Here is a 17,686-nt window from a genome sequence, read left to right as displayed (position 1 = left end):
ATCCGAAAAGGTGAAAAAAAATCATTGAAACATGACTTAAATATTTTGCTAGTTCAATGTGGCAAGTTATCGAGCACAAGGGTGAAGAGTAGGTAAAGATTATGGGAAAAGGACACATTTTCCTCGTAAGAAATAATGTGTGGTACATAAATGAATGACAGATGGTGGGCAAATAACCTGACAACTTATACTGTCAAGATACTCATCATTCATATTTCATGGCTTTGAAATAATTGCCTTTTTTATTAAGATATTTTATTTTTGTTTTTATTTATTTAATAACATGTAGTAGTGTCAAGAGTCAAGACCCAAAACTCTGTGGGTCCCTTTGCAACATGCATTGTTGCATTTTTGGCGAGGCTTAAAGGTTATTATTTAATGATTTTAAATTAAATTAATTTTAAGTTATCAACTTAAAATTCATTATTTGATTTTTATTTTAAATATGAAAATTGTTTTATAAAATTAATTTAATATATTTGCTTTTATTGGTTTTAATTAATGTTTATTGTCATTAAATTTGATTAATATTTACTTTCATTAATCTTAAATAATAAATTTATTTATTAAATATTCACATTAAAATACAATAAATTTAAGGGAGAATTGTGTTTTGGGCCCAGCTGGGCCCAAAAATTAACAAATGGTCCATCTATGTAACAAAATTAATAGAAAGGCTATGAGATTTTGAGTGACCTATATACCCTTCTAATTTCCAAGTCAGATTGCTGTAAATTAAAAGGGAGAATTGTGTTAAATTTAAAATGCCATGTCACCTTCCCTTCTGTCAGTACTCTCGATGAAACCTCTGAACTGAGCGGAGCTTATCAATGGCGTCCCAAATGGCGATCCTCTCCAGAGCCCGTAAAACCCTCCTCAAAACCCTAAACCACCACAACAATCCCTTTAAAGCTTCCATTTCCACCTTCACATTCCTCTCCCTGGAAGCCCAACTCGCCGAGCCCAGCCTTCCCCCGCCATCTCCCACTCCACTTCCTCCCAACCCCGCCTCAGGGAGCCCGCTCTACAAGTATTTTTTATGGATGGATCTTTACTTTATTTATATCAGGATGCTGCAGACAGGAAAAGAATCTATGGCTGATGATGAGTCATATGAATTGGTTGTTGGTATGCTGTTTTTGACAGACCAGATTGATGCTGCCTTGAGATATGTTGATTTGACTTTGAAATCTGGTTATATGTTGTCAATGAGGGTTTTTGCTGAGTGTGTGAGAAGTTGTGTTAACAAAGGCAGGCTGGATGCTTTGGTGTCTATTATAGAGAGGTGCAAGGTACATGACTAATTAGAATTTTTTTCTAGATCATCTGTGTTAGGAGGAACACTTTCTGGTTATGTTTCTGTTTCTTATCTCGCTTCTCTGGAGTGTGTACCAGACAATGGATCAAAATAAAGCTCTTTCTCCCTCCTGGAACATGTGCATCTTCATTGCAAATATTGCGATGCAATAGGATAATAGCAAGTTAGCTTTTTATGCCCTATAATTCATGGCCAGATGGATTGCTCGGGGTGAGAATGCAAGGGGTCATGTTCTACTCTCTGTGGATGAGGGGCTTGTTGTATCAACACTTGGAACTGCTGGTAGGACTTACAGTTCTACTCTTGTAGATGCATCATGGGCGATCCTACGAGATCATTGCGTCAAAAGAAGGCACCTCAACTAGAATCTTATCTTGCAAAAATATATGCCGATGCAGCATTGGGGGATTTGCAGAGAGCATTCAGCACTCTGCATAAGTTTGAAACCGCTTATAGGAACTCCCCCAAAGAAGCAGAAGAGGATATATTCTCACCTTTTACATCTTTACATCCTTTGGTAATGGCAAGCTCCAAGAAGGGTTTTGAAACTTTGGACACGGTTTGTCTTCTTATCTGTAAAAGTTTCTGTTCTCACAATTCATTTCCTTCTTCTTTTTACTAGAGGGACATCCCTCACATTCATTCCTCATTTCCCTTCGTACACATTCAAATGCCTTGTGGTAGCCCACTTATGTTGCATAGGAACCTAAATTAGGTTTCATTTGCACCCTTTTCACTCAGCCATATCTTTGGAATGTGGTTAACCCGCCCATATGCACTCCTTTAGTTGCATTTATGTGCAATTACTCCAAGTGTACAAGGCCAATGTACTAAATGTACAAGGGTGTACAAGGGTGTGTACCTTAAGGTAATTCAAGTGATTTTGAAGAACTTAGTCATCAACATTTTCCACTCGTCGTGCACATTCCTAACACATATCGGTTGACAACACACTCCTTCCACGTATATTATTTGATATCTACCATGTTAGTTCATTGTTTTAGCTCCCCCACATTACTTATGCGTAGGAACCGAAACGAGGGTTAAGGTTTTCCACCTTTTCCCTCATCCACGAGAATGGAAACATTGTTTCCCCACCCATATGCACTTGTTCGGTCGTCCCTTCGGTGGATTGCATAACTGTACAAGCCATTTACACTAACTGTACAACCCAAATGTGCTAACTGTATAAGTGTGTACAACCTTACCTATATTGAAGGATTTCAACTTTTTTTGAAAACAATCGTTGCTCATTTCCTTCTTTTTTTTACTAGGGGGACATCCCTCACATTCATTCCTCATTTCCCTTCGTACACATTCAAATGCCTTGTGGTAGCCCACTTATGTTGCATAGGAACCTAAATTGGGTTTCATTTTCACCCTTTTCACTCACCCATATCTTTGGAATGTGGTTAACCCGCCCATATGCGCTCCTTTAGTTGCATTTATGTGCAATTGCTCCAAGTGTACAAGGCCTTTACACCAAGTGTACAAGGCCAATGTACTAAATGTACAAGGGTGTACAAGGGTGTGTACCTTAAGGTAATTCAAGTGATTTTGAAGAACTTAGTCATCAACATTTTCCACTCGTCGTGCACATTCCTAACACATATCGGTTGACAACACACTCCTTCCACGTATATTATTTGATATCTACCATGTTAGTTCATTGTTTTAGCTCCCCCACATTACTTATGCGTAGGAACCGAAACGAGGGTTAAGGTTTTCCACCTTTTCCCTCATCCACTAGAATGGAAACATTGTTTCCCCACCCATATGCACTTGTTCGGTCGTCCCTTCGGTGGATTGCATAACTGTACAAGCCATTTACACTAACTGTACAACCCAAATGTGCTAACTGTACAAGTGTGTACAACCTTACCTATATTGAAGGATTTCAACTTTTTTTGAAAACAATCGTTGCTCATTTCCTTCTTCTTTTTACTAGGGGGACATCCCTCACATTCATTCCTCATTTCCCTTCGTACACATTCAAATGCCTTGTAGTAGCCCACTTATGTTGCATAGGAACCTAAATTGGGTTTCATTTTCACCCTTTTCACTCACCCATATCTTTGGAATGTGGTTAACCCGCCCATATGCGCTCCTTTAGTTGCATTTATGTGCAATTGCTCCAAGTGTACAAGGCCTTTACACCAAGTGTACAAGGCCAATGTACTAAATGTACAAGGGTGTACAAGGGTGTGTACCTTAAGGTAATTCAAGTGATTTTGAAGAACTTAGTCATCAACATTTTCCACTCGTCGTGCACATTCCTAACACATATCGGTTGACAACACACTCCTTCCACGTATATTATTTGATATCTACCATGTTAGTTCATTGTTTTAGCTCCCCCACATTACTTATGCGTAGGAACCGAAACGAGGGTTAAGGTTTTCCACCTTTTCCCTCATCCACGAGAATGGGAACATTGTTTCCCCACCCATATGCACTTGTTCGGTCGTCCCTTCGGTGGATTGCATAACTGTACAAGTCATTTACACTAACTGTACAACCCAAATGTGCTAACTGTACAAGTGTGTACAACCTTACCTATATTGAAGGATTTCAACTTTTTTTGAAAACAATCGTTGCTCATTTCCTTCTTCTTTTTACTAGGGGGACATCCCTCACATTCATTCCTCATTTCCCTTCGTACACATTCAAATGCCTTGTGGTAGCCCACTTATGTTGCATAGGAACCTAAATTGGGTTTCATTTTCACCCTTTTCACTCACCCATATCTTTGGAATGTGGTTAACCCGCCCATATGCGCTCCTTTAGTTGCATTTATGTGCAATTGCTCCAAGTGTACAAGGCCTTTACACCAAGTGTACAAGGCCAATGTACTAAATGTACAAGGGTGTACAAGGGTGTGTACCTTAAGGTAATTCAAGTGATTTTGAAGAACTTAGTCATCAACATTTTCCACTCGTCGTGCACATTCCTAACACATATCGGTTGACAACACACTCCTTCCACGTATATTATTTGATATCTACCATGTTAGTTCATTGTTTTAGCTCCCCCACATTACTTATGCGTAGGAACCGAAACGAGGGTTAAGGTTTTCCACCTTTTCCCTCATCCACGAGAATGGAAACATTGTTTCCCCACCCATATGCACTTGTTCGGTCATTCCTTCGGTGGATTGCATAACTGTACAAGCCATTTACACTAACTGTACAACCCAAATGTGCTAACTGTACAAGTGTGTACAACCCTACCTACATTGAAGGATTACAACTTTTTTTGAAAAAAATTGTTGATGGTGGTGTTTACTTATTGTTGGTAAGTGTTATGACAAACAATTTCCGTCTCCTTCTATTCGCCTTGTTATCTTGGGTAACAACACATAATTTCAATAAGCCAATTTGTTGCCTTTATGAAAAACTCTCATTTGATGTTGATGTGAGGACAAATTTCTTTGAGGTTTCTAATTCAACAGCTTCATGCAAAATCAGATAGTTAATTCACATTTTATGGCTTTAGAGGTTTATTTTCTCATAATTTTCATCCTTCCAATATTCTTAAATTATTAGTATGTTGACTTCTTTTGTTTGTAAGACAGATTTATGACTCTGCATCAATGGAAAATTATGTGCACAGTATTGAGTGACGGATAATAGGAGAACTTAAACGAGTACATGACCGTGTCAAATTGCATCTTTTCATGTTCGTTTTTAGATGAAGCAAATAAATGATCTTTTATCCTTGAACTAATTGTTTTTCCCTTTATGTGTGCAGGTGGGTAGATTCTTGAAGTGGGAGCTTTGTCACGATTAATACAAATACTTCAAAATAAGAGGCTTAACATCATATGAAAGATGAGAAGAGAACAAACAGAGAAGTGTAGATGATCAAGATAGTTTATTTTATAGGAAGCCAATCTATGTTAAGAGTTGGATAATAAGATACCAACCTTCTTTTAAGTTTTTACATTGTAACTATTTTCATCAAATAGTATCATATACGTTTCGGGACATGTAATTATGCATTTCATTCCAATTAAAATTCCAATGTATTGAACTTAAATTTTGGTTATTTTGCAGTTTATCAGCACATGTTTCTTGTTTTTAAATTTTGTTTTCCCTCCGTTTATATTGGTTGTTGGACAAATAATGTCTCATTCTCATTTCATGTCGTTCTCCAAGTTTGCTGAAGAATTTCTTTACTTGCTGATTTTGAAGAACTTACTCATTTACTTTTTCCAATATTCAGGGACATTCCTCACACATATTACTTGAATGGTGCCTCATTGCACGTATTTTATGTGATGGCTACCATGTTAATTAATTTTATTAGCTCCCATACTAATGATGCATATGAAGCAAAACGAGGATTAGCTTTTTCATCCTTTTCCCTTATCCATGAGAGTGGAAGCATTGTTTTCCCACCCATATGCACTTGTTTGGTCGTCCCTATTATGGATTTCTCCAACTGTACAAGGCATTTACACTAAGTGTACAAGGCCAATGTGCTAACTGTACAAGGGTGTACAAGGCTACCTAACTTAAGGGTTTTCAAACGAATTTCGAAAAATTCTTTGCTCATTTATTTTTTCAATATTCTTTCAAACCTCCCTCCTTCCTATATTCATCCTCCTTACTTTCGAGTGACATAGTATCTTCTAAATGCCTTGATTTATGTAAGTGTTGTATGTGTGCATAATGTTTTTTGAATTATTACCATTACTTAAGTCTTGACATAATGGACATGTTGATCTATTAGTTATTGTATTTAGAATCTTGAAATTTTATCCGAATGCATTATATAACTGGATATAATTGGAAGGACCCCTTCCATATATGGTTGCATAATTGAAGTAACCCCTAGCCCTAGCCTTTATGTGAGGGCAGTGATAACTTTCGAATGGTGCCTTCCATTATCCCCTTCACCAGCCCTGTCTCAGGCCCTTCGGACATGGATTGAAGGCAAATCAAATTGAAAACTTACAAAGCGATGTCATTTCAATATGCATGATTTCTAGTTTATAATTTAACCCCATTTAATGCAAAACCACAGTCATACACTGTTGACTCCCCAAGAGGCAAGGACTTACTTGAGAGATAATGAGTCGGCCACCTCGACCGGTACACGATCGGTACACGACCGGGAAAGTGTAACCGGTCGACCGGTGACCTACCTGGACGCCCTGTCGCACACACCCTCGCCTGTAACAGCCGATCAGATGGATCAGGCGAAAGATGGAGGTTGTACTATATCATACAAAAATTTTTTGCACCCACATAATTTTTTGACATACTTAATGTTTTGATTTTGGAAACAAATAGTTAAAAAAATTGCACTTGGGCCCATTAAAATGATAATCATTAAAAGTAAACGTATAATTCACATAAGACAAAAGAAATCATATATATATATAGTCAGCTGAAATATAGAGGAAACATAGACATATATATACATAAACATAGACATATATATATATAGTCAAGTGAAATATAGAGTAAACATAGACAACAGACACAAAGATGGCAATGATTTGCATGTACTTATGCTAATCCTATATAGCTATCGCTGCTATCACGACTTAGGAGGTGGTGGTGGAAACACGGATCGGATGTAAGCCATCATGTCCTCATGCTGACTGTCCTGGCGATCAAGCCTCTGGAGGATATGCGCAAAGGTAGCCTGCTGCTGATCCATGCGATCCTCAATACTCTGAAATCTCTGCTGCATAGACTGGAATTGCTCGGTGAAGCCTGTCTGATAATGATCCATGCGATCCTCCATAGAGTGGAATCGCATATCCTTGACAATTGCTAGCTCCTCAATCCGAGCGCCCAGTGAGCTGATCTGAGCACCTAAATCAATCCAAGCCTGACTAGGTCCGTATGGAGCTTTATGAGGTGATGTTTGCGCCAGAGGTGGATCAGTGAATGATGGCTGCGAAGATGTTCCGGCTGTGTGCATTGCCTCAAATGTCATCCCCCCTGATACCGTCGACCGCAACTGGCAGCCCTCGGACTGCTGTGCAGGTATTTCAACCTCAGTCTGTGTATGCTCATAATCTCTCTGAGGGGCAACCCCACCCTCCATCTCCCCAATCTCCGCCTCCTCCTCAACGGCAGGCTGTGGTACTGGTTGCTCCACTTTCCTAATCCATGCTCCTTCAGGCCCCTTCTCAAACTTCATACGGGCCAACGATTGCTCATCATATGTGTCATAACTACTTGGGGCCTCAAAGTCCTGCTCCTTGCTCAAATCAACCCCCGCATCCTTGAATACTCGTGTCAGAAAACGGCCATAGGGGAGAACACGTGTGGAGCTCTCGCAGCATGCAAGCATGTGCATCATCATCACATATCCAACGTCAATCCGTCTCCCCCTCATAATCGAATCAATGATAAATGCCTCCAGATATGATACCTCATCTCGGTGGCCGCCTCGTGGCAAGAGAATGTATAGGATCATGTGGTGAAGGATGCGAGATCTAACTGTCAGGCTATGTGCTGATGGTTTGCCCATCCCCCGTGCATCAGCAAGGCCGCACATCCTCTGTATCGCCTCTGTAGGCTCGAAACCCGCCACAGTGGGCCAACCCTTAGACTCATATACCCTGAGTCCGACTGGAGCGATGTCTAAAATGCGGCATATGCTCTCCGGGTCAAGCTTGATCTGCACACCTCTAACGGTCGAAACAATCGGCCCTCCGTGTCCATATGTCACTCGTGAATAGAATGCCCTCACTAATGTCGGAAATATCGGCTCGGAAATAGTGACTAATGGCAGCCACCCCATACGTGCGAATAGTCCCTCAAAGTCGAAATGCTGTAGTTGGGAGAAATTAATATTTCTCCCTGGAACAACCTTCCTGTGGGAAAACTTCTGCTTGTACCTTTGATATTCCTCCATTGAAGTGAAAAGACCGGTGTCAAACCTTGCCTTTCGGCGGGCCTCCGCTTCACCGGGCTGAGATGGCTCAGCAGGGCGCTTGCCCTGTGCCCTAGAGGCAGCCGTATCTCTCCTAGGCGGCATGAGAGAGTGAAACTGAATGGGACGACGGTGGTAGAGAAATAGAGGAGCAGCTCAAAGTGATAACAAACCGAAGCAAAGGAGATTGGCGCGCTGGAACAGGTGAGAAACCGCCTTTGACGCGCGCTGATCAAGGACCCCTTCCAATACACACGGCCGACCTCCCAAATATCATTCCACACCCTTCAAAACCCACTCCGAAGCCATGAAATAGCTGCAATGCCGTTCAAAGTAGGTTTCCCACCAAGCTGAATACCCAAAACCCTTGAAGGCTGACAATGTCAAAATGCCGCACGGGGGGTATTTCAAAAGACAACCCCACGAATGCCTCGCTCGCTCCACTCGCGGTTGACCCCCTCTGTAAGTAAGAAGCCGAACAGTCGCTTTGGCTTGGAAAGTGTTAGAGTTGCTTTGACTCTTACAATTCCGAGACTCTATAACAATGATATGAAATTGAATTTTCATTTATAATTGATTTAAATTGAATACCTATGACTGCAAACATATATATATATATATATATATATATATATATATATAAGTGATAATTTAAATTTATAAATAAATAATTAAATAATTTAAGGAAATTTCATATTGAGATATAAAGTTTTCTTAAATTGTTGGAATAGTAGAAGATAATTACATTTTGTAAATTAAACTAGATAAAATAAAAAATTATTGGAAATTTGTTTTTATTTTTTTATTCTTTTGGGGTTGGCTTAATGTTTATTTTCTATTTTAAATCTTATTATTGAATATAATAATATTGATTTAATGGATATTTTGTTTTTATTCTTAAAAAATAACATTTACGACTCCTAAATTTTTAAAAGTAATTAACATGTTACAAACTAAATTGTAAATAACCATTTTAGGATCTTAGACTAACTTAATATTTAGTTTTTAATCAATTACAAAATATGATATATATATATATATATATATATATATATTTTGTGTACAATTTATCTACATACCCTTTTTTTTTTCATGAAATTTCGGGATAAAATGACATATTTTGACATTTGGAGATGGTAAATTATTGATATTGTTAAAGTAAAACTTAAAGGTTTAAATCCAAATATAATTGAATAGATTTTATTATTTTAAAAAATATACATGAAATAAAATAAAAGTGTTTCATAAATTTTGCTAAATATATAAAGTCTATTTGGTAACTATTTTCAAAAACAATTACGAGAAATTACTTTTGAAAACTAATCTAAGATGTTTTGTAAAACAAGGTCAATTTAAGAACCAAAAATATTTTTAATATTTTTAAATATGATTTAAAAATAATTTGTATGTTTAATGTTTTATTTTTAAAAATAGCTAACCTTTTTTCTCTAGCTATTATATGTTTTATCAATAATTACAGACAAAACATCAATTTTTTCATAGCAAAAACAATGTCAACATATGTTCGACCGGTCGAAGACATGCGCGATATGTGAAACGACCGGTCGACCGGCCATCTTCAACCGGTCGACCCCCGGTCGCAAGACAGCATTTCATTTTCTCTCTCTCCCAGTAGCTGTGTGTGACCGGTTGAGTAATCATATCGTCCGGTCGATTGGAGGTCGATCATAGGTCGAGGTACCGGTCGAGTGCAGTTTCGACACTCTCTCTCTCCCAGTGGCTGGTTGGTACCGTGGTCAACCGGTCGATATCCGGTCGAATACCGGTTGGAACTATTTTTTACATTCTCTCTCTCCCAGTGGCTGTATGTGACCGGTTGAGGATGGTGGCTTCCCGGTCGTGTGTACACCATTGACCGGTCGTTACCCGGTCGAATACTTGTCGAGGGTTTAGTAACCGGTCGACCGGATTTGTTTCCCCAGTCGTAAACCCAGTCGATACCCGACCGCGACAACTGTTATCTTCTTTTTTTTCAAAATGTTTTGTATGAAATTTTTCTTGCTGACGTAGTACCCCTCATACAGTGTGTCCTCCAAATGCAAGTTATCAAAGTGAAAATACTTATGTAAGATAGATGGATAATTTGTTTTTTATTTGTCAAATAGATAAGCCATAATATTCGCAATACATTGTCATGTGTATGTACTTTTTCCTGTATAATGTACAATCAGCTTTAAAAATCCTCGTCACATCCTATTGAAAAGTGTATCTCAAACTGCCATGAATCGATGCCGATGCGCATTATGTGATGAAAGCAATAATCTGCCCAGTAGCTTCAATCTATACTTCTTCATCTTGGCCTGCACTCATTCATGTTTAAAAGACATATAAGGAAAGGTTAAATAAGTTGCCTATGCTATGCAATTTTTATATAAATGATGGCATAGTGAAAGCCTATATGTACATACCACATCGATCGATTTGGAGAGTCCCCCATTGGACCAGTTGTCCATGAATTTCATAATAAAAACGCCGCAGTCATTGCTAACAGAAAGAGTAATGTGTAAGAACTTAAAAAGCGTGAAATGGGGAGTATAAAATTTGGAAAATGCTATGAAATCAAATTAAACTTAATTGTGGTAAACACTAACTCATTTGGTTGGCATGGTACGTCTGGCATGACAAAACTGTACATGTTCAAGTCTACAGCAACCATTTCTTTCTTGTCGGCAACAAGCATTAGAACAACTTTGGCCTTAAAGAAGCAAAGTAATTGACATTCAAACTTACAGTATGTTGTACAATGCAACTAATATTAGGGGAGTGGAAGGAACCTTACCAATTTTTGTTGTATTCCAGTCATACAACTCCTTTTTCGTCCAGGCCGAGAATCCAGGAGCTGGATTCGCTTATTATGCAAGTCATAGACATAAAGTGTCCAATGGTTTTTAAAAAGGACCGGTAAGTAGACCTTCATGATGCCACATACAATGGATTAGCAAATATAATGGGTCAAGGAGATCAGATGATGCCACATAAAACATTGGAATGCAAGTCTGACCTGAGTAACATGCTGATACGAACCATCAAAGGCATACATATATGGATCAAAACGCGCAACAATTGCATCGTGCGTCAAATATTTTGCATTGGAACGAATCACCATGTCCTGTATATCAAATGAACGTAGTTAATGCATGGAAACATGTGCAAACGTGTGGACATGTTATCATAACAAGGGAAATTCAGATGTAGGGGCCATTAAAAGCATTCGTTACAGCTATGTATGGGGAGAGAAATAGTTTTGTCCTTGATTCATCATCGAATTGCAACATTCGGCAAAATGCATCCACGACCTAAAAGAAGAAATGATTAAAATGTAATCGATATTCAGATTGACTAATGAGATGTTACATCACATTAAAATTAAAAATAATGCAAACTAGTGGAAAAATTGAAATATTAACATCATTGCCAATCCAAGAGTCTCCCTGGAAAGACGCGAGGTTGCCTCTGGTTAAACTTGTGTCGTGCATGGAAACAAACTCTTCGCTGCCAACAAAACCATATATGTTAGGGTAATACGATTTGTTGCATGTGGAAACACTTGAAATTGGAGTAGTATATGATATAACATGCCTGGGGTCCAACTCCCCATCAAATACAGTTGCAGCTGCCGCTTTTAGGTCCATCTTTATGGCAGAATGTCGCGTTTGTGCCTGCGCTATGAATGGTGACAATACACTGGGAGCCATCCGACGGACTCTCCGTTGCCTCCCAATGCTATGGGATCGGGCCACAGTCATAGAACGCAAAGGTAAGGGGTCAAGGACGACAACTTCGTCATCAGCTGTTTGTTTGGAGTATCAACAGATTAGTTAACTGAACCCCAATACAATTTGACATATTTTCTACCACTAATGCAGTAATGAATGTGGCCAAAATGTTACCAATAATAGGTGGATGGCGAATAGGAGTGTCCGGTACTTGTTCGGTGGAATGGGTTGGCATGTCATATCGGGCAGCGGATGAATCAGGCTCGGCATCAGGAAACTCATCCGCTGCATAGCCCGAGTGAGCAGCAGTAGGTGAATGTACACTTCTTTTTCTTCGACCATCCAATCTTTGGATCAGACCACGCATGATGCCAAGCTGGTGCTGAATGCCTTTTTGATAAGAATTTATTTGGCGTTCAGCTGCGTAGTACTTATCCAAGATTTCCTGTCACATGAGAACGAATTGGCATAGGCAAATTTAATTTCAAACTACTTAAAAGAAAATTGGTTAGAAGTTATTAACAATATAGCGATGATAACCAAATTGTTATGTGATTCAGATGGACTCAATGCATAAAGTAACAAGTAGTTTTAGCATACATTACTACTTGTCGGTCCACTGTCATCCTCGACATGTGTACGGGGCGGTGACGATTCAGCAAACGCCTGCATTATGAGAACATCAGGCATGTTAAGAACATAGAAACATTGGAGGTATTCACATTGCATGTAAATCAATATATAACAAACTTCATGCCGAATCAATGACTACCTCGCCATGTCCAAAACTCCCAAACTCACTTATCTCAGCAGATAAGCGCTCCTTTATCAACTCATCTGACCATGCTGAGAGTAGGGGCGCTGTCATCGGAACATGAACGGAAGGAATTTTGAATTTCATTACGTAATGGAGCTGCACAATGGAAATAAAGATATGTATAATTCTTACTTGTTGGTACTGATGTTAAAAAAGTCAAAGTTACCAATTAATGAATGTTAAAGCAGGCCAATACCTGGAGGAAAATAATGCAACCATGAACCCAGACGCTGTTCCCTTGCTTAAATCGTCTTATACCCTCCACAAGCTGGTCAACAACAAATTGGCCCCAATTAACATCATTTCTGAAACCATCTTCATGGATGGTATGCCACAAGTTTCGGCATCCATCAATCCTTGAGGTGGGGGCTAATAGCGTCGCACAAGCGTAGTAAATGAAGCATCTACGGAACTCCTCCCCAATTGGTAAGTTGAGGAGTCTCTCCTCACATGTGTTGAGGGTACCGAATGGATGATCAGACGGGGTAGTAGCAATATCTAGAATCCGGCCAGTCGTCGGGAGGCCAAAGACAAGGCCGACATCAGCAGCTGTCAGATCATACCTTATGTGGGATGTAATCTCAATGCGTTTGTACCCAACATTAAAATGGGCAATCAGCCATGTACAGAGATTATGCCGGATCTCCTTGCAATTTAAGTGAAGAAGACCTCCAAATTGAAGGTCTCGAACCACGTCCAATTTCTCAGGAGGGAGCCTGTTGCATAGTTTTAGAAACCGAGAAGATGAACAACGTGTGTATAATCTGGTGGACTGCATTGAAATGGTTGGAGGTCATTAGTAGTTTACAAATGAATTTTATATATGAAAAAATTAACATCAATAGGAATACGTAAGCGTTGTGAATAAAGCAATAAAATTGAATGAACAAACAAACATATTCATGTGGGATCATAATTTACGATTGGATGTTTATGTTATTCAATCTTTAACATCAAAAACAACTATAGGTCGTAAGTTGGGAAAAATATGAAGTATCCGAAATAACTTATCAATATTTAAAAAGAAGAAAGAATGCATCACCTCCGTAGTGGCCATAGAAGAATGAAATGATTGTTGTAAGATTCAACCTTGGAAGAACGGGCACCTGGAAATGCATGTTATAGCAGTTAATGATGACGTGGAGGAACTAATAATAAAGGGAAAGGTCAATTGACTATTTGGACAATTAATCTTTTTGATTAATTTGGTAATGGTGTTCCATAATCATAGTTGTAAGGGAAAAATAAATGAAATACATAACAATATGACATTTTACGAAAACGCGTAGAGTTTGGAAGGAAACACGTGTATGATCGATTATCCAACCAGCGACCAGATAAATTACTAGATAATAACCATATGGACAACGTGTGTAACAAGTATATCTAATTGAGGACAAATTGAAAGACAATTTTTATGACGTCTTAGAAATTGATGGCACATTAAAATAGGTGCAAACAGAAGATAATGTGATAAGAGGACTAATTCACAACTTGGAAATAAATAAAGGGGTAGTCTCGCTTTATTGAAAAAATAAATTTTGTCACCCCAATACGTAAAATAATGTAACAGAAATTGTCATCCTTAATGAGGCTCCAAATAATAAATGCTCGATAATGTAGAGACAGAGATGGAATTAAATAACAACTAAAAAGAAACCACATTCAAAGTGCACTTTCAATTAAGTTGGTTATTGAAAGCAACTCTAAATAAGAAAAATTCCAAAATAGTGCATCGTGCCTATAAATAGGGCAATACAGAACAACGAGAGTCAACAACCCCATACCATATACCATACAACAGCATGTATGGAATGATACAAAATGAGGAAATTGTACAACCAAATAAAATGCAAATGTCACGGCAATGGATTATTACATTTAGAGCGGTTGTGACCTATTCCATTGCATCGAGAGCAATGAATTGCTCTCTTATGACAAAACTGTGATTCAATGCGCAATCGTCGGGGTCTTCCTGGAGGGCGTCTCACATGAGGGGGTTGGCAAGCAGGAAAGGAGTTGCCCGCGCAATCTATAACATATCCTCGATCGTCACAAAGTTTCGGCATATTGTGTGTTGGTAATGGTTGAAACTGACCCGAGTAAATCAAATCTTGCATGGAGACATGAAAACATGGGTCAATATAGTCATACACGTCGTGTCTCAGTGTGCGGATGACAGCACATACGTGTGCACATGGCAAACCGGACATTTGCCATGTCATGCAAGTACACGTCCGTTGATTCATATCGACAACCAAATAAACTTCTCCAGTAAACACCTTAAACGTCCCTCCCAAATAGGGTAGCACACTAATCGGACCAGACCTCATGATATTTGACATTAACTTCTCTTCAGTTTTCGGTCCAACCACGCTCTTCCACTTTTGTGTATCACGCATATGGCTGTCTAACATGGCTACAAGTTTATCCATGTGCATTAACAATAAAGTATAAATTGTTTGGTGACGCTCTTCTCTTAACCACGCATTGAACGCCTCTGCAATGTTAGTTGTCATTTTGTCCCAGCGCTTTTTAAGAAACTTTGACATTGCCCAATGTTCGGGATTGTTTTCCGCAACCCATTTTGCTAGGTTCTCATTGAAGCGCACAAGTTTTTCAAATGCCTCATTGTAGTCTATTTCCAACCTAGCATACGCAATGCTGTCCAAAAGTAGCAAAGCATCTTCTTTTCCTTTCTTTCCTCGAATCGTTTGCTTATTGAAGAAGCTAGAAAAGTTTTCCTTCACATGTCGATAACAATACGCATGATTTCCTGTCCCAAACAACTCGGAAACACTACGCAAGATTCCCTGATGTCTATCTGATATAATAACAACTTCTTTACCATCTAATACCCCCTTTAATTTATCCAAAAACCAATACCAGTCCTCATAATTTTCTGAACTTACCACACCAAGGGCCAGAGGGAACATTCCATCATCTGCATCATATGCAATGGCAGACAAAAGAGCTCCCTTATATGGACCGCTTAGGTGGCACGAATCAATAGCCAATACAGGTCGACACCCCATGATGAACCCTTGAATTGAAAATGCATGGGCAATGAACAATTGCATGAAGTGACCTTCTTGGGAAGTGTACTCCGCAATTGTGCCCGGGTTTATTTCTCTTAGCCTATGGCATAACCAAGGGAGAAACGTGTAAGAGTCGCGTGGTACTCCATATATGCGCTCTTTTGCCTTCTCTTTAAGGTGCCATGCTTGGTTATATGTCAATTGAACCCCATGATCACGTTCAAAATCCTTACAGATTTGACGAGGAAGATAGTCTGGAGTGGTTCTAAACACATCTTCAACAACAACCGCACCTCTCTTTGAAGAAACCTTCACCTTAGATGAACACTCATCCTGAGCTATATGATTATGATTCACTTGGTAAGTATGAACTCGCAAGATGACATTTCCCTCGACAGCGTGAGCTGTTATCTTCCAAGGACAACCATCAACCGAACACTTGACAGACATATGCGTAGGGGAATTTTTCGTGTACTTGTATTCAAACCTTCCACCTAATGACATCTGGTAAATTGCATTGCGAAACTCCTCGGCATTTTTAAATGTATGTCCCGACCCTAATATTGCCTCACGAAAACGAATCGATTCCAAAGGGATGTACTCAGTATCTGCAGCACGCGACGCAAAACCTCTTGATAGCATCATAGTGTTACGAATTGGATCGCATGATGCATTAGAGGACGGGAACGTGATAGGTGGATCTCTGCATTGACATATATTAACATAATTAGACTACGTGATGTGTAAAATTGATATTCACAATTTTTTAAATAAACATTGATGTTAAAGTCCATTACCGAAATGCCAACTGTGAATTCGGGATATTTGCTTCAATGGCTTCCACAGAGGGTAAGTCTACTAGGTATACATTTGCAAAGTCATCACTATGGGAAACCACGTTATCCAAATCATCCTCATCTTCTAAATCTTGGATGACTCTGGGATTGAACTTCAACGTGTAGTGCATCTTCATCACGTCAAGGGAAATGTCAAATTTCTCCATGATTTTTTTGGTGAAATCTTCAAATGCCATTCCTTTATATATGTGAATACCTTTGCTTCTTCCACCCAAGTATTCCCATTGCCCATCATTTTTTTGGACAAGTTTGCCACCCACAAAAATGTAACAATATATCCTATTAGTTGCGTCCATTAACCTATACAAACATAGCACAAATATCATATTATAGATCAAACAATTATGCATATTATAGAAAATGGCCTTCATATTTTCTCTCATTTGGCCTTTTGCTTTCAAGTTCAGACTATTACTAGTCGTCATGTCCAGATTATCACGCATCATTTATGCATATACTTTTCCAAATGTTACTTCACTTATTCTATTTTTCACTGGTTGGTCGACTCTTCCTCTGTTTTTTGCAGATTGCTATGACCCTCTAGATCCCAATAGGAACATCACAATTACTTTTCAGACTTATAAATGGACACATCATGCCAATGTCATTAGTGTTTTGGCTCATACTCAATAGACAACTTCAAATTTAACTTAATTTCAATTTGCTTCAATTGTATGCTGAAAATAATATTGCATTTGCTGCATTTGATATTTAGCAATTGTGAATAGTAAACATGGAAAGAGGTATTTGGCCACTACAATGATTGTTGGAAACCATTCTGGATTTCAACGAGAAATCCCTTAATTGGTTTCTTATGTATTGACTCCCTTAATATTGGATTTCAAAAATAGAATTAAGACTCATTAAACTGCCTTTGAACTGATCTGTTTCTTTATTTCGCATTTATATTCATGTTAGCTACAGATTTCATGAAGTTCGAAATGATAATCTATCTACACATACTAGGTATCCCACAATATCTCATACTAGAGGGTTCAAAGAACTTGGGTTTTTTTCGAAAA

The 17,686-nt window shown here is 38.7% G+C and overlaps 2 protein-coding genes across 2 annotated transcripts; one reads left to right on the top strand and one right to left on the bottom strand.

The window, feature by feature from the left end:
• Positions 1 to 753: 753 nt before the first annotated feature.
• On the top strand, positions 754 to 5,107 carry LOC132254205 (pentatricopeptide repeat-containing protein At1g26460, mitochondrial-like). The gene is made up of 5 exons (XM_059739356.1): positions 754 to 1,292; positions 1,396 to 1,436; positions 1,515 to 1,600; positions 1,717 to 1,877; positions 5,069 to 5,107. The coding sequence occupies exons 1-5, from the start codon at positions 831 to 833 to the stop codon at positions 5,105 to 5,107; spliced, it is 789 nt and encodes a 262-aa protein (XP_059595339.1). The 5' UTR covers positions 754 to 830.
• A 5,240-nt stretch (positions 5,108 to 10,347) lies between these two features.
• Positions 10,348 to 11,725, bottom strand: LOC132254149 (uncharacterized). The gene is made up of 7 exons (XM_059738823.1): positions 11,644 to 11,725; positions 11,455 to 11,532; positions 11,238 to 11,345; positions 11,016 to 11,147; positions 10,828 to 10,931; positions 10,645 to 10,720; positions 10,348 to 10,536 (listed from the first exon to the last, which is right to left on the bottom strand). Exons 1-7 carry the CDS (start codon positions 11,710 to 11,712, stop codon positions 10,447 to 10,449), a joined length of 657 nt encoding a protein of 218 aa, XP_059594806.1. The 5' UTR covers positions 11,713 to 11,725; the 3' UTR covers positions 10,348 to 10,446.
• Between the last annotated feature and the right edge of the window lie 5,961 nt (positions 11,726 to 17,686).

This window comes from Vitis vinifera, chromosome 8 (genome assembly GCF_030704535.1).
Source record: "Vitis vinifera cultivar Pinot Noir 40024 chromosome 8, ASM3070453v1".
Taxonomy (NCBI): Eukaryota; Viridiplantae; Streptophyta; class Magnoliopsida; order Vitales; family Vitaceae; genus Vitis; species Vitis vinifera.
The sequence above is the reverse complement of the archived record's forward strand: the minus strand, read 5'-3'. Positions and strand labels throughout refer to the sequence as shown.